Here is a 17693-nt window from a genome sequence, read left to right on the forward strand (position 1 = left end):
ATTTTTCCCCTTCATTATCAGCTTAGTGACAGAAACTTGTAAAGAATCAATTATTCTTTTTACTTGATAGCAAAAACTTTCCTGGAAGTACAGGGATGTTGTTATCTGGTTTTTGTTTGGAGTCTTTTTTTTTTTTTTTTTTCCCCCCCCCCCCTCAAAATACTGCAGTAAAAGTATGAGCCAATGAGATACACAGTGCAATTTTTCTTTTTTTAATAGCTTATTCAGTATTGTTATTAGACTGTAGTAATAGACAACTGACTAATGACAGTGCATATGGTGACATTTCTCTCCTGAGGCTGTGGTTTTGATTTTCCATCCAGTCCCCAAGTGTAAGGATTGTACTGCGCTCTCTTGGGGAATTTTGTTAGACATCTCTGAGGAAAAGTATAACTACTGGAAGTAACAGAAACTATTTCTGTGGTCTCCTGCAGGGTTACTTTGGAAAAAGTACCTACCTGTTCCCCACTGGCTTTGCCCAGTGTAAGGTTCATACATAATGGCTGGCGGCCTGCATGTCTGTCCTCAGCTCCGCCTATGTGGCCTTCAGCAAGGCTTTACATGACAGCAGGGGGCAGGGAGGGCAGTTTACACAAACTAGGGGAAGTCTTGGAGGGCAGAAAAAGGGGTAATAGCAGGAGGAAGAATTATGGTTATTTGCTGGGTCAGCACCTCTCTGCCCTCGTGTTGCTCGCCACTGTACAGTTCATTGGGGTTTTTTTGTACTTTAGAGTGACGGAAGAGGTTTGTAACGCACGCCTTGGAGCCTCGCAGGGCTGGAACTGCAGTGGTACTTCTCAGCTGACACCAGTCAGTGTCTTGTGCTTTGTTCCTTGCATGACCTTGGCATTGCTACAAGCTGTGCTTGCCTTAACTGTTTTAAAGCAGACAAGTTAATCAAAATAACCTCCAAATGCATTTTATTCTAGATAAACCCATACAAACACCAACATTTGTCATTTGCACTTTTTTTAAACCATTCATTTTAAACAACAGATTAACTTCTGTACAACAGGAATTACTTTACACATTAGTAAGATTTGACTTCAAACTAGATGACTGCAAAATAATGCTCTGTAAGCTAGTGTTAGAAAATATGCTGTTTGCCATAGCAGTTTGCCTGTAAACATATGAAAATAAGTTAAAGAGAAGTTTGCTTTCAGTTCAGAGGATGCGATTAGAATTGTTGGGTTGCCATAATTAATACAGCTTTAGTCAGAGGTTGTTTTTTTGGTCCGTGTAAACAGTGCATTGCAGATGTAGAAGATGTGCCAATGTTTTGTGTGCTGACTCAAACCTACCAAAAGAGCCACAATCACTTAATTATACTTCACATCACTTTGTGAGATCCACTTGATGGGTTACGAAGTCTCGGCATGACTTTAAATGGTTTACTAACAGAGTGACGCTGTTTAGGAGGCTTGAATAAAAGGCAATAATCCTATTCCAGGCTGTAGGCTAAAGCTACGGGGCCTGCTTCAACACATACTTAATCTCTAGAAATAATTAAAGCTATTGTAGCAAACAAGCAGTAGTACAAATACAGAATAGGACTGATTTTTGTTTCCCCATCATATAAACACATATAGTGAAGTTCACAGGATCAGACCCACGCAAACAGATTATATTTTACAGCTTTTCAAGCAGAAATGTTGGTGGTTTTGTTTTTTTCTGCCTGTACAGAAAGTTACTGTTGAACAAAACTATCACAGTTAATTCAAATGCACTGCCAGCAAACACCTGGAATGGAACAGAACTGCTGAGACAGCTGTCTAGCTGGAAAATCTGCTCATGCCCCTCCTTTAATTACTGTGCTTTTTTTATTTATTTGATGCTGCTTCAAAACGTTGGGTTAGGAAGGATAAAAACTGAGCCCTTAAGGTACGTGTATGCTAAGCTTAAGTGCTACTCAAGCCATGGTCCACTTCTTCAGGACAGAGGGCAAGATAGGTTAGGGTTGGGGTGGGACTTTTTCTCCAATTAAAATTAAACTTATCAAAATATATTGTGCCAGGCAGAGAAGAGAACTGCTGAAAGTACTGCAACACTGTAGTGCAGTTTCCTGAACAAAGCCATACATTCCATCAAGTATAAAGTGTAAACTTAATAGCGAGTGTAAGCCTTAAATTTAAAAAAAAAAAAAAAAAAAAAAAAGCAAGCCATCACAGTATGGGTTGGTGGCTGCCCTCTCTGATACGCAAGAGGTACAACTTGTGCAATCGCAGGGTAGGGAGGGGGCAGACCAGTAGGCAACGTGTTTTTGTGTTTGCTTTCATCCACGTTAACAGCCGGCCTTGCTTCTGCCAAAGCATGGTCAGCAACGTGCTCCGGAGTTGAGCCTGGTACCAGCTGCTGGTGGCCTCTGCCACTGAAGCAGCCGGCTTTAGAGCCGTTGTGCTGCAGCCTTTGGGCTCCTCCAAAGCAGCAGCATGTGACAATAAATGACTGGTTCGCTCCGCTGCTCGGGAGCCCCACACGTAGGTGTCCCCGGCTGGTCACAGCCCAGCACAGGCTTTCTGTACTGAACTTGGGCCATCTGCACTGTTCGCAGCCCATGGCGCACTCGCCCCTGCCAAGGCAGCGACAGCTCTTCCCGCTCCCGTGGGCCACCGCGCTACGCCACTCACCTCCAGGGGTGGACCCCTCCGGAAACACGTGGAAACGTCTGTCTCATCGGCGCCTTCCCTCCATCCAGGGACGGGTGGAGGCCTGCCCAGGTGCCTCTGCGCGACCGGAGCAGACTCCACAGCAACACAACACTTGGGCTTTGCAGTGGGTGCTAGAGCTAGAGCCACGGCTGCCGCTCCACGGCCTCGCACGGCAGCCCCGCTGCAGCCCCATCTCAGCAGCATGGCCACACACCCGCCCTCCAGCGGGGCTGACTTTAGCCACCGCAGCAACTGTAATGGCCACCCTCCTTTTGAAATGCCCACGCCTCGCAAACCCACGCCCCCAGCAGGACCACGGCAGGCAGCTACCCCCTCCCCATCCGGCCCTAGCTGTCACGTTTGCATCAGTTTCTCAGACAGTCGGAGATTACACCGGCCCTGCTGTTCCTACGTATTATTAACCTAACCCTCTTTTGACAAAGTCTTTGCGCAGATCAACCTGAAAAAAAATATGCTGGCTTCAGAGTTGGGAGGCCCTTGTATACAGATGGCAAGACCTGCCAGGACTGCCAGCACTGACCCATGGGCTGACCACGCACCTGAGGACAGGTTTGTGCACCGAAGTGCAGCCATCGTCGACTGCTTCATCAAATCAGGGTGTCCCCACACACTGCAGCTGCACGGAGATTTCACCTGTGAAGCTGCTCACGGGTGTTTCACAGCTTATTTAAGGATGGAACGGTAGCAATGTAAACACAGACTGATGCCCGTCTAGTGCCTTTCCCCAAAAGCCTCTCCCTTGCTCAGTGGCTGGCTTTGCTTTGCATGTGGAATTTCTAACCTAAGAAAGGTAAGTACGTCCTGCCATGCGGCATCTGCCTTCAAACCTCAAACCCACTTTTTCTGCTAAACAAACACACTTGTCCTAAGTGTTGCTTTGGTGCTGTTGTTTTGTTGGGTTTTTTTCTTTTTTCTCCAAACAGGAACCAGTGTACATTTGTCTGGAAGGAAGGAAACTGCAGCTGACCCGTATTCTGAAGCCGGAGCTCATCCTTACAGTTTGGAAGTATGTGGCAAAACATCAGCTTTCTCTCTTAAAAAAAAAAAAGAGGCAGGCAACTTACAAGTTCACACAGGCAGCTCTGAACTTGCAGTGTGTTTTGCACATCTCCTATGAGCTTGGTTTTAAGTAAGCAGAAAGCTTACTTAGGCTGTATTTTTAAACCAAAAGGTATGTGTGTTCAAGTACCTAAAAATGCTGGTCCTGCCAACGCTAGACTCGCTTTCGCATTCACATGCCCATGTTTGAATATGTAACCCTGCCCGTACTTCAGTCCCAAACGCAGACATAAATTGGAATGGTCAGAGTGGAGAAGTGTCCAAATGTTTCAAACCCTGTAAATACAGTCAGTCAAAACAGTTCTGGGAGCAGTAGCACTTTTTTAAAATCCCCCACAGTGATGCTGTGAGCCAGTGCTCTGCTCAAAGCCATTTGCATTTTTTCTTTTCATCAAATAAGGCTTTTACTTGCTGGAGCTGTTTCTGGACTTCTTCAAACCCCCGTTCTCGCTCGAGTTTGCTGACAATCTGTTAACAATTAGCAAAAAAAAAAAGAAATTTTTTTAGTGCTTATTTTACTCGCTGTTTTTTAAAGCCTGCTCTTCTGCATTCCAACAACTACTGGCAGAAAAATCCATCTGAATGCCTGCCTATATGTAAACATTCTTCTCTGACTTTAACACTCTATTTTGGTAGTTTTCCTTTTAAGTCATTGTGATTACAGGATTTGATACGCTTCCACAAAAGAATGACAGAGCCAAGCAAAAAACCCAAAACAAATCCAACACATGTTCATCTCCTGAAGTGTGAGGCAAGGCCAGTGCTCCGGTTTCACCCTAGAGCAGACTTGCAAACCATATTTATTTCTCTTCCTCTGCTCTATAAACCGAGGACAGTAAACTGCCTCTCTTCCTCTAACTGGCCCACTTGGCACCAGCCCAGGCGATAGCAAGGCGCGCTGCTGCTGTCTGAAAACTCTGCTGGCAACTCTACAAAGCGACTGAGGTCTCAGCAAACAATGAATGAGGTTTAGCCGCTCCCAGTCCAAAGCCGGAGGGGAAGGGCACAGGGAGGGTTTCCTTCTAAGGATGGGGTGAGTTTAGCCAGTACTAGCTTCAAAAACACAAAAATGGGCGCTAAGATTAGAAAGTATTCTGAAGTCTCCTCTATCAACAACTTTAATGAGCTTAATACAGTGTAGTGCCATTCTGAGGATGATCCCAAGCTTCTTTTAAGAGGGAAAGATTTGCTGCTGCACCCAGATGATTTGAGACGTTAAGAGATCAGAACCGGTAAGCTAGCTAACAGGTGACTGAGAGCTGGATGATTACAGCCAGTGCTGATGCTGTGCTGCCGGGGATGAAAGAGAGAAAGGTCTGGTTGCTGGGAGACCCAGACAACCTGCTGGAAGTGGTAACGAGACCTTCAGGCAACACACCCCAGCTCGGCTCTTATCTGCCTCCCTGCGCAGTCACACGCAGCCTCTGTTAAGGATGCTGAGCAAAACGGAGCGGAGAATCCTATCGTGCAAAGTGGAGGGCAGGGATTTTCTTACAAAGCAGCTTAGAGGTAGCCTGTGACTAAGTGCTTTCAGTTGAGAAAAGATTTCTTTTGCTAGCAATAGCAGGGACCAGAAGCTATAGCTTTTCCTCTTTAAGAGAAAGACTATGAAAGCAGAGCGTAAGAGGGCTATGATGGGAAGGGAGCAGACGCCTCTTGCTGTAAGGCTGAGTGTGCTCTGCCGAGGTGTTTGTACCGACTGTTAAATCGAGACGCCCGGTGCTACAGTCTAATCTGATTTCTGAATCTCCAGGGAAATGGAGCGTGTGCACAGGAGTTGCGACAGGCGTTAGCAGATACTCTGCAAACACAGTAAAACAAGAAATCTGGACTATATAGGAACTTCCTCAAAACTGCAAGGGAGGATTTTATTGCTACTGTTCTGTGAAATCCAGTGGTGACAGTAAAGGTGCATTTACTTCGGCCTGTGACCCCTCTTGAGAGGTGGGGCTCCAACTGCCCTGGGGGCTACACTGCTCTGCCACCCCCCTCCCCCCCTCCCCAGCTCAGCAGGAGGAGCAGCCTCAGCTGCATCACCCAGGGGCCGTCCCTGGGGCGGCACCCGCTAAGTCACCCGTCAGGCCAGCCCTTGGTTACTTCCAAGTCAAGGCCAGCTTCCAAGCCTGAGGTAGCAAGGTAACATTCAGGGATTAAGCAGGAATAGCAGACACGCTTACCTCATCATAGTATTTCACTACGTATCTGTAGATTTCAATCAAGGCCACTTTCTCATTAAATTCATTTTCATGTTTCTAAACCAGAAAAAGGTTCTAGTCAGATAGTTCTCCTTTTTAAAAAACTTAACATACAAGAAAATGAAGTTGCCGCTTCTCAACCATACCTTAGATTCCTGAGTTAGAAATTCTTCAACCTCTGAAGTGGTCAGCGGAGGCAGATCCCTGATGGCTTTATAGTATGCTTTCACCTCCTTCTTGTAGAGTGGAATGTCCTTAGCGTAGAGAAGTTTATTTGTTGGTGCTTCCTTAAAAGAAAGTATTTGAAGCCTTGTCAATTTTCACAGCACAGATTTCCTAACGTTCCACCTCCACATAGTTAATTGCATCTAATTGTGTCTGTTCTCTTTGTGACTCATTCCTCTTTGTGGTGGTTATATGCAAGGAATTAAGGTTATGAAATAAAGATGAAGAACAGATGCAGGACCTCAGTAACAGCGCATTGTGTTTCACGACAGTTGCCACGTAATTATTTCTATTGGCATCAGGAGCAATGAACATTTGTCCCTTAGACGTATTTTTCTTTCTCGCTTCCCCCTCACTGCTCCCCAGGCCTGAAAGATGGTGAAAGCTGAACCAAAGGGCTTGAGGCTGGTACCCTGTTTACGCACAGTATACAGCAGTGCTGTGGAAAGGTCCCCAGGGTAATGTGCCAGAGAGCCTTGCTAGATCCTGTCCTGGCAGGGGTTTCCCTAAAACTCCCCGGTCCCTACTACTCCTTTTGCTCAGGGGTTCGAGTGCGTGCAGAACTGACCGCCAGGCATGCACAGCCAAAGGGATGTATTTTTTTTCCCCAGGACTTCAAGAACCCAGGTCAGCACTGACCTACCAGGCAGCTTTAGGCTTATCTGTGGAAATAAACTGCTGATGTTTGTTTGGCAGGAGCCGAAGCCCCACCTGGAAACCATGTTTTCAGAACGTAAAAGTGGGGGCTGGTAGTTTCCTGTCACTGCTCTAGTTTAAAGTCTGGGGAATAAATGACATCACCACGTGACATCTTGTCACTACTGTTTCCACTGTGCAATGAGATTATTTAAATGTTTGTTTTCTAAGTGGCTAAAGAATGTTTTAAGATAAAAGGCTAACAATCATGAAAGTAAATAGATTTTAGTACTAAAAGGCCACAAGATATTTACTGCACTGAAAACCTTTATCACATTTCAGCATCCCTTTTCAAATGGCTAATGGAAGCCGTAGTATCAACAGTACTTCAGAACAGATGTTAAGCACAGAAACCTGACAGACCATGCTCATTTGCAGTTTTCCCATCAAGTTATGTGATTAGTCTGAATTCATGACACTTCACTCCTAAAATTAGATAAATAAATATTTTTCATTTACCTGCAACAGATAAGCAGTTGGTTCAGATCACACAGGAAATTAGTCTATTTTTTTTTAGGCTAAAAAACGACTAGCCTTTTTTTCTTGGTAGCGTGAGCCTGAACAAATGCTTCCTGCTTTGGTCCAAAGAAAAGGAAAATATCCTTGGGGAAAAATGAAGTATTTCTGCTCCCCAGAGTCCTGGACACTATACTAAAGAGCTTTTGAATGTAACGTTTCTGGACTTGTTACTCCAACAAATAATTTTGCATGTAAAAAGAGAGCAGCTAGTACATCTGAAAGGAACTGTTTCAAACTTTAAAGCTCTTTCAAGTATTCTTACAGCTCCCAGTAGCTTACTGTGTGTGTTTTCTGCACACTGGTGTACGGCAGACAAAATTTGGACTACTTACCAAATAATGCTAATATTTTTAAGACCTGTGTTCAAAAATCCTTTAAACCTTCATTAAAATCTTACAATTTCCACCCTCTCCCACATGTTCTACAAACACACTGTGCAGAGACTAACTGCAGAGAAGACAAGCAGCAGTTAACTATACAGCATTTCAGCAGCTGTATCTGTCTCCTCCAGTGAATTCTTCAAAGTCTCGTGAGACAGAGCAACAAGGAATGGAAACCCAGCTTAATTAGGCCACTGACAGTTTTGCCCCCGATGTCAGCAGATCCAGGACTCCATCCCCTAAATCATTACAGAGTTGAAAAAGACATGGTTTGAGAAGTGCGGAAAAAACTGGAAGGGCAGCATACCTTCCCCAGAGTCTGTTCTGCTAGAGAAAAGGCATCCATGAAAGCTTGTGCGATTACAGACAAACAGCCATCTATATGCGAAGTCTTCTTAATATCAAAGACAAACTGGGGATTCTTCAGTATGTTCACCCAGAAGCGAAGAGGAAGACTAGACAGAGAAACAACAAGCATCTTTAAAATTAACAACTCGGGTAGCACAACTGCCTTAAAATGGTAGTTTAATTACACTGCACTCACGGAAAGAAGCACATTTCTGGCTGTTAAAAAAGGGATCAGGGAACAAAGGCTACAGAGCAAACGCATCACTCGGTCACCCTTCCATCTTCGAATAATGTCACAACCTGCAGGTACTTCTGTCTGAGTGAGAAGTCACCATGCAGACTTACAAGTCCTGGAAGCTATGGTGGTTTGTATCAGTATCCAATCACAATATACTAGTTACTGGGATCCACAGAGCCAAACCCAGACCTGCCAAAATCTCAATTCTTCTGACTGCAGGTGACCTGTTCCATCTTTGCAACTACCCTTTCAGAGAGTGCACGCACTCCTGTGCATATCGTATGGGCATACCTGTTGGTTTTCCATATGTGAACCACGTCAGGGTCAGTAATTTTTTTGCTCTCAGCCTGGGCGTCCAGAAAGTCAAAAAAGTACTTGATGGCAACAGGTGCTTTATTGTTGGGTAAACTCCAAATGCTCCTGAAGAGCTTTTCAACAACTGAATGAATTGCAACCTGAAAAGTAAGAAAATGAACCACGCTATTTTTGCACAAGAATAGTGCTTTTTCTCTCAGAGAGCTGAGCAAGGCAATCATGCACCGAAACTACAATACACTTGTGGCAAACATCTAGGCCATAGGTTATTGGCAAACAAGACAGTCAATAGTAAAACTGAAACTACAAATGCACCATAATGATCTGCTTTCAAATGTCACATGGCCTATCACTTTACCAACAGAAGAATTGTGGTGAACTTTGTGATACATCGTAGGTGGAAGGAATCGCTCCTTTCAAACAAGACAATATCAACTCTTCAGATACTGTCAGCACTGTTGCTAAAGGCATTTGGAGCTTGGACTGGAAGCAAGAGGAAGGTGAGCAAAAGGAGTTTAAGCAGTTTTCTAGGGCACTGGTCTCCAGGGTGCTGTCTGCGACACATGTTGAACACAGGTGCTCATCAACACTTCACAGCCAAGTGACTGTGGCGCTTGATCCAGTTCTAGGATAACAGCTTTGGACGGCATATGAAGACACTAACATTAGAGAGAAGAACTGAAAACTGGGTATTTCTGATCCAGAAGTGAAACTACTTGGCTCATAAAAGCAAAGGCTTGGCTGCTGGTGGACTCACTGACATCACAGAGTATTCATAAGGGGAAGCAAACAAAGCAAAACTGTTTTGTGCTTTTTTTCTTCACGTCTGTTCCGAAGCTCAGTTCAACCCAATTTTCTCTCAACAAGAAGGACTTAAGTGTACCCCAGGGCCTCGGTGCACCACTGGCCAGTTCATTTCACGGGGCAAACTCTGCATCTGTGTCTCTGTGTGTGTATGGGTGAGAGAGAGAGCAAGGGAGAGACACGGCTCAATGCCATTTCCTTTAGTGCGCAGCGTATCACGGGTGGAATTTCGCAGCGAAGGGTATCACGGCACTGTTGTTCAGAGCACTATCCTGCTCTGGAGAAGATGATTAATTTAAAGCCCTGTAAAAGGACTGTTTCTTAAGAGTCTGATCTTTCCTTTTGTACTTCAGCCTTCCACCGTAAGTTACTGGTTTACTCCAGTAATTCCTAAGGGCTTATGTTAGTTTCCACAGCTAATGAGAGATGACCAGTCTTCATTCTCACTTTGGGCAGTGTCCCAAATTACTTCAGATGCTATCAACAATCTAACTAAATAATGACTGATAGATTTTTAAATGCAAGGTGGCCATAATCATCATCCCTTCAGGCCTCTTGCATCACACAGCTCTCTGTGTTGTGTACTAATTAATATTTTAAGAAATATGCTGTTGCAAAGAGTTTCATAACCCTTTTGAGTAAGTCAGAAACAAGATGGCATTACTGGAGGGAGTAGGAAGGACTTATTCCTAAGGAAAGTGCATTGTATAAATTGGGTAATTGTAGTAAAACTCCAAAAGACCTATTAAAATGAAAAAAAAAATTAAATGTTTTAAAATAAAATAAAATAAGACCTTGTTTTCAAAATGAATCTAGTTATTCTGGATGCTTAATTTGAGATCCTAAAAGATTATTTCATTTCATGGGCAGTATTTTATGAAACTCAGGCCTTGGAAGTGGTCTGTAAGCTGGGCAAAGTCTAGCAGAGAGTGAGAAGATCGTTGACTGAAAGCTGTCTCTCCAGAAGGGATCGTTCTCATTCTATGGGACTCAGTGGCAAAACTCGCTTTCTATAAGCTCAGTAACCCACCTTTATTCTTTAACCTGAGAAAAGAAGTCGTGCTTACTGAGGAGATAGAGAGATAGGAGATAGACAGATAGGAGATAGACAACGTTAGAACTCTAGCATTAGAAAACCTGAAATATGTCTGTCTTTGCAAATGGTCGTAATCCATACTTAGCACAGTGACTTTTTTTAGGCTACCTTTTTATTTAACATTGGATACACATGCGGGAAGTCTGCGTAATTTCTGCTTTCATTTCTATTTCTGTTCTGCCAGATTAGCCAAGCCTAACATCAGCCCTCCCCCCAACAAGGCTTTTACAGTGTACCTTAGTTGACAGAAGCTTTGTCAGGTACATTTCTTTCACTTTGAATTTTTGCTTTCCTTTGTGACCTCCTCCTTTCACATCCTTGTTTGCTTCAGAGTCTGGTAAAATCTGTCACGAAGAGATTAGAGAGATTACACAGATACAAATACAGCTCAGTACTAAATCTACCACTTAACAGTGTAATGACTGAACTCACCAAATGACAGTGTTCATCCGAGTAGTCCACATCTAAACAACAGAAAGGAGAGAGCAAAGAGGCATTAACGAAAGACATGGCTACAAGCTTGTGAATTCTGCTGGGCTCTGGGTTGTGCAGCAGGGTGCGTGCCCGCATGCCGAGGAAGCGGGCTGGCTGTCCTGCTTTCCTGCCTGTGGTGTGGGGGGAGCCTCTGAGAAACACACAGGTCATGTCTCCCCTCTCCAGTGCCAGCCTGTAGCTGGGACCACTAAGCTAGGGCATCATCACCTGCTGCTGGGGTAAGCTGGCTGCAGATTGAAGCTCCTCTGAAAGGAGGACAACAGACAGCAGGTGAGATGATTGCATTGGTTTAGTCTCTAACAGTACTCGGTGCAGGTGGGCTAAGGTCAGGCTTGAAAGCAGTGGCTGAGAACAGACAACCCTGTTCTTGCTGAGGGCGAGAGCAGTGCCATCCCAGTGACTTGCACCTCAGGGATGCATCTCTCCTAACTCTAGATGTCGACTTTGACAGTGAGGACCACATGCTAGGAGTGTCTGTTTCTCCCCAGGGGCTACAGAAAGTCCACCTTCCCCAAGCCACCAGCTGGGATAGAGCAACCTGATTGCAGGGGTAGATGAGATTAACTGACCCCTCGTAAGCACCTTTTAATTCCTGACCTGCTGTTGAGACAGCCCAAAGAAAGCTTTCAGAAACACAGCCAAGAGAATAAAAAAAAATAAATCCCAAACTACACTTTTTTTGTTACGCCTGTGTCTGGACAGCGCACCACTATGTCTGTGATGCACAGCACTGGGCACCAGAGCAAGGCATGTTCCCTGTGTTGGTCCCACCAGTCACTGCTTTGTGTCGCCCGGGCTTTCCTGCCTATGAGTCCGTATCTTTAAGCACTCATATGCCGAGGACTGTAAGTCCTTCTGTCCTTCTTTCCTTTGCCTTCTTCCCTCCTCCTAGGCCCACTATGCCTACCAGAGGCCCAGAGCCAGGGTAACACGGCTCTTCGTTTGGCTCAACCATATCAAAGTGCCAATTTGTCTGACCTCCTATTGACCAGGATACAACCTGTCACAGCTCAGCTCTCTGCATTCCCAGCTCATTCCCCACAAAAGGTTAAATAGGTTGCAGCTCCTTTGTTACCTGATCGGGTGTTTGCCTTCTTTTTAAAGACTTTTACGGTGGCTCCATTTGAAATCTGAAAGCAAAACCAAACATATCATGCTGAGACAAAAGTGTTTAGAATTCACAAACCCCTCAGTTTCATTTCTCCTGTCTTTAAGCCCGTGGTGGTGAAGGAGCACGCCAGCCCGCCTCATCCTCACCACGGCGTGCACGGCTGTCAGCCCACAGCCAGGGCTGGGCTTTCAGGCATGGGCAGCAGCTGTGGTTTGTTAGCCTTACCTGGAAAGGTGGGATGGCAGTTCTTCTGCAAACCAGTCTTTAAGACCTTTCCCTTTCTTTGATTTTTCTAGTTCAGCTCCTATTTGGACATTTTCATTTCCATGTACTGCTTTGTGCCGCTTCTTGCAACCCATCTTTCTACAGACTGCCCAGGCTGAGTTCCCTGGCTCCAGCGCGATAGGATCTTAGAGGAAGCTGAGGCAGGGAGGGGAAAACCAGGACGGTTTCTCTTCTGGCTGCCTTTCTTTGAGCTCAGTCCATTCCCCTCATGCCCTACAGCGGGGACATGTTGAGGGCCTAGCCTGGTGCTCCCAAGAACTATTTTCAAACTTAGCAAAATATTTACACCCTGTGAACTGTAAAGTCAAGATCCATATCTAGCTACCTTGGGATTTCTAGGAAAAAAACAACCCCCGCCTTCCCTGAATTTATAGTGCTGCCGGGGGATGGTAACTATTATCTTTAAAAGAAACTGGCAAGTCATGCTTTTATTGTCGAAGAGTAACTGAAAAAAGGTTCCCACTGAGAACTACACCACTGCTCTGCTGTCAAACGCTGGGTCTTGCCAAGTGCTAGTGTACTTCCCTCTACAATTACAAAAACAACTGGCCAGTTCTAGGAAGGGATCTCTGCCAAAATAATTTAAGTGTTTTTTAAACCTTGGCAGCCAGCCTGGTGTGAGAAACCAGTTTAAACATTAAGATACTCTATCAAAAGCTGTGTCTTGCGCCAAAGAAATCTGCACTTGCACTTGCTCCTGGAAAGTAAATGCGATCTATTTTATAAGTACGATTTTTTGCAGGGTTTCCATTTGTCATACAGTGTTCCAGAGCTCTTTCAGATAACACAGAGCACTTTAAAACCTACAAGTGGGAATACGCTCTAAGGCTAGCTTGTGAGGTGACACAGACAGTCCTCCTCCTTGGCCCTCAAGATAAGTAAACCGGAACAGCGCTACCCAGCAGCTGACACGCTCCCAGAGCAGTATGGGCTATACGCTGCCTCCGCTCCTTCTCCAAGAAGCAGGAGCACAGCTCAACGCTGGAATCTGTTGCCTCCTGTCCTGAGGGAGATGGGCAGAGCTCGGAGGCAGAACCGTGCTTCCTGCCAGGAACTGGAAGCATTGGTGCAGTGCAGTCATAATCCAAGCCCCCACTTCAGGTTTTATTTCTGGGACAAATTGTGCTTTTAGCATTGAGTGGAATACGCTTTCCCTGCTTTATCATTACTGCAGCAGCCATACCTCCTGTTTCTTTCATTATGATCCAATAACAATAAAAGTAAGCCCTTCTTTTTGTGTCCTGATGCCTAAACCGCTTTTCATGGTGGGCTGCTCCCACGGGCACCTCAAAACATCTTTACTTTGTCAGGTGTGTTATTGAGGGGCACAAACAGAGAGAGTGGAGATCTGTTCAGATCCACGCAACATGGAGTACAAGCTACTTTGCAAAACATAAGACGTAGCAGAGTGGCTCTATGTATCTTTCCTGTTCTCCAGGCCTCCTGTCCTCCCTATAATCCAGTTCTTGGCAGTGAGCTCCCTGGATCACTCATTCAGATTTACTCTCTGGGGCTGTGCCTGATCCTGGAATATGCAATGCTGCTACAGGCTGAGAAATTGGAGATCTGTGACTGGACAGCAGACCTGAAAGCGGTTCTCTAGCTCTCTTCTTATGTGGGAACCAGGACATCATGATAACCAGCAACTTTCTTGTCAAGGCTTCTCATTATTCTCATGCAAACAATACTGCAGACCTCATAAAAAAAATCTCATCAATAACCCTACCAGGAGCAAAAAATTAGAGCAAAAGGAGCACACAAATCAGACACACATGAAAGTCTAGAAACAGCAACTTTTTTCACGTTCAGAAACACCACAAGAAATGCAAACATCCTCTACTTGTGCATTTTCAAAACCAGTGTAGAAACTATGTCTGCTTTTTCAAGAATGACCGGGTCTTCTGGGACCTTTGCAACACAACCCTCATCCTCCAGTATCTTAAAAATATTTGATGGTACTTCCCAGTTTCAAAAATCTGGTTACTTTCTAGCATTTAAGGCTGGCAAACAGAAAGAAAAAATCAGGCTTGTCACGAAACTAGGCACTGTTGAAATGTAAGTTGGAATTCCTCAGGCAATGCTACTACCCTCACACTGTGTATGCAATGTTCCTTTTTCTTGCTAACTAGACACCTTTACACTCCTTTTTGCATTAATATGCATACAAGAAAATAAACTAGATATGCTAATGGCTGATACTTGCCACTAAGCCACAACCTAAAATGCCACTAAGCTTCTGCCTAAAAGGTCCATTTTTGTGTCAGAAAAAGCAAACTAAAATATCTGAGACAACCAGCACAATTTCCATAAGGCAGCTGCTAAGCTATAATTGGTGTAGTTACAGCTTTGCAAAAACAATTGAGCCTCCAATCTAACTTGCATCTGTCTGCAGAAACCTCAGACGAAAATAAGGGCTGGGACAATGATACCCAGGAATGACAGTGACCAACTGGAGCAGACTCGTTTGCCATGAGGTACGGCACCCAGGAGCCATGGCATGCCATGAGCTCAGGAAGTGCCAAAAGCTACCAGGTAAAATCAGGGAATTGGAATAGCTGCCTGTAGTAAAGAGAGTGGGTACTATGACGTTAGAGAGAAGTTCAAATACCTAATCGGACTTGAATCTCCATTGACCTTTGCTGCACAGACTCCGAGTGTAACACCGCAATGTCCTAATATGTACAAATCTTTACAAGTGGAGAGGGGGGAGTCCCACATTAATCTACAGATGATTCAAAAAAGGCACAGGAAAAGCTGTATTTGAGACACAGGGCATCGGGGCTCACTGCTGCCTCCCCAAGAGGTAAGGAGCGCCAACAAACACCTACAGAAATCTGTAAAGTGACTCCAAATGAGCTTGGGCCAGATCTGAGCAGCTTTTTGTTCTGCCCAAGCTACTAACAGTCCTGCTAGGAGTCCTCGTTTCTCTCTGTGGATCGCACTGTATTTGCTTATGCAGACAACAATGTGTTCAGGGCTGGCTCAGGTTTCGCAGCACCATACTGCATTGCATGGCACAGACTACACTCATCAGCAAAACTTCTAAATAAATAAAAATAGATCATGATGTTAAGAGCCAGATTTTCAAATTCAACAACAAGGCATGAAGAAAGCTCACTGAAAGCACTCAGCATACTAACCTCATTTCCCAAATCCATCTGTAAGCATCAAAACGTGAGCTACCTTATCACCCGAGGCCAACCATCTGTTGCACGTTGTACCCCAGCCTCTCACCTTCTACTTTGACTACTGTCAGTGGAAACTCCTTAGACAGGCAATGCGACTTGCTATGCTTTTGCAACGTGCTACCCCCGGAAGGGCTCTTCGACCAGTTGCAGCCTTGTGTGTTTTGCAACAATGAACAAATTACTGCAACATTAAAAGTGACTGGTTTATAGCTGCAATTGGAAGCGGAGGGGAAAACTTACGGTACGAGTGGTGACAGTTGATGGAAGCAGAAACAGAGAGAAAAAGGGAAGGAGGCTGACACAGGAGGTCTGAAGAGAAGAGCGAGAGCAAACTCATCAGTCCTTTCTATTCTGACTCGCAATGAGCTTTCACAAATATCACTACTGCCTGTTCAGAAAATCAAAATATGAGGTGGGAAGAGATAAACAATTGCTCATGGTGCAACAAAACCTCAGCAGCAGAGACTAGAAAAGACTCAAGGCAACATTCATAGCTGGAAATCAGATGCTGTTCTAACTGAAATGCTCAACAGAAACAACAGTTTACCTGGTATGCTTAAACCAAGCAACCCTGCAACAAGCAAACCTCTGAAAAGTAACAGAAAACATATGACTCATTGGCAAGTTGTGTGTCACGCATTCCTTCCCTTCTGTTGATAATGCTCAGTGCTTTCTTCAAGGTTTTGGTCAATCAAGATACTTCTATGAGGACAGTATAGTCTTCTATAGACTTCTGGATTCATTAGTATGGCTCCTGTACTTACCTCATAATGACCAATGGTATTTAGCTTCCTTATCCCATCCTCCATCACCTCTGAGGAACCATCAATATCTAACAGTTCTCTTTGCTGCTCTTCAGACACAAGTTCTGCGATATGACAGCAACAGAAAACAATTACATCCCAACAGCATTCTTACTGTACAGATGTTTGTAAAGAAAAACAACACCTAATTATTTCTAGACCAGTGGCTCCCAACTGAGCTGTTTCTCTCTGTCCTTGTGCTAGGTCATATGAGAGTCATTTTGCACTCCCCACGCTACAGATTCTTTTTCTGAGGTGACAGTTTGGGTGGCTTCCACTACTGCAGGCTACTGGTGCTTCACTTTGTGTTGGAGTTCTTGGAGGTGCTTTCACCTAATCTAGCTATTCTGTTGCACGAGCGTGCCCGGGTGTTACGGCCACATTGAGACTAGAAGAAAGGTTCCATAAGCCACTTCTAAGAGATCACCAAAACGAGCTGCACGAGACTGACACAGTATTTGTGAAGGGTGGTCAGGCACTGGTAGTAGATATAAACATCAGATATAAAAGTAAATTATCACCACTTGCTGACATAGCGTCTGAGAAGGTGAGGAAATACCAGCATCTTAGGGGGCAAATCTGGGAGGTGACAAATACAAATACAAATAAAGTTTGTTAGATTTCTTACTGGATCACACGGGAAGTGGTATGGTGGCAACTACATGGTGGCTTTTATCTGACCCTGGGCCCCTGAAGACCTGAGAAGGAAAGGTGGCTCGACTCATCTGCTGGAATGGCCTTATTTACATGTGTAGATATTATAGGTATCTTTGTGATTCACATGCAAACTATTCTATAAACCTAATCTGGCTGTAAATAAACTATATTTGTGGGTTCTCCTGATCAAGTGAAATGTAGGCCTGTTGGAAGGAAGGGCGGTAGAAGGGGTAGTAGATAGGGACTAAAGTACTTGGTAATCATGACACCTCATCTTACCCACTGACAAAATTTATCAACTGGCTGTACTTAGGTGGATGGGCCACCTTAATCCAGAAAAGAAACAAATAAATTATGTACGTTCAATAAATATGTGTTTGTTAACTGCATGCTGAAGTCCTGGCAGAAGCACTATAGATACAGTTCCAGTGCTCTAACTGGTAGCATAAATGCTCTAGTATTTCCCTAAAATCCCTTATGTTCTTTCTTCTAGAACGTATCTTTCTTCTAGAAAGATATGTTCTGCCTAATCACTGGAAAAAAAAGCAAAAAAAAAAGCAAAGCCAAAGGCAGGAATTCCTAACAAGAAAACCAGTGAATTCCAAGAAAC

At 44.5% G+C, this 17693-nt stretch overlaps 1 protein-coding gene across 1 annotated transcript in view; it reads right to left on the reverse strand.

Annotated features, from left to right (window-relative positions):
- Positions 1-903: 903 nt before the first annotated feature.
- Positions 904-17693, reverse strand: part of PLXNC1 (plexin C1) — a 72660-nt gene continuing 55870 nt past the window's right edge. Inside the window, exons 23-31 of the mRNA XM_027794213.2 lie at positions 16388-16491; positions 12115-12169; positions 10977-11008; positions 10781-10888; positions 8621-8784; positions 8051-8198; positions 6070-6210; positions 5906-5980; positions 904-4196 (exon numbers count right to left, since the gene is read on the reverse strand). Of these exons, the coding sequence (XP_027650014.2) occupies positions 4092-4196; positions 5906-5980; positions 6070-6210; positions 8051-8198; positions 8621-8784; positions 10781-10888; positions 10977-11008; positions 12115-12169; positions 16388-16491 (932 nt within the window). The 3' untranslated portion in view covers positions 904-4091. The remainder of the gene's footprint in view (positions 4197-5905; positions 5981-6069; positions 6211-8050; positions 8199-8620; positions 8785-10780; positions 10889-10976; positions 11009-12114; positions 12170-16387; positions 16492-17693) is intronic.

This window comes from Falco peregrinus, chromosome 6 (assembly GCF_023634155.1).
Source record: "Falco peregrinus isolate bFalPer1 chromosome 6, bFalPer1.pri, whole genome shotgun sequence".
NCBI classification, from domain to species: Eukaryota; Metazoa; Chordata; class Aves; order Falconiformes; family Falconidae; genus Falco; species Falco peregrinus.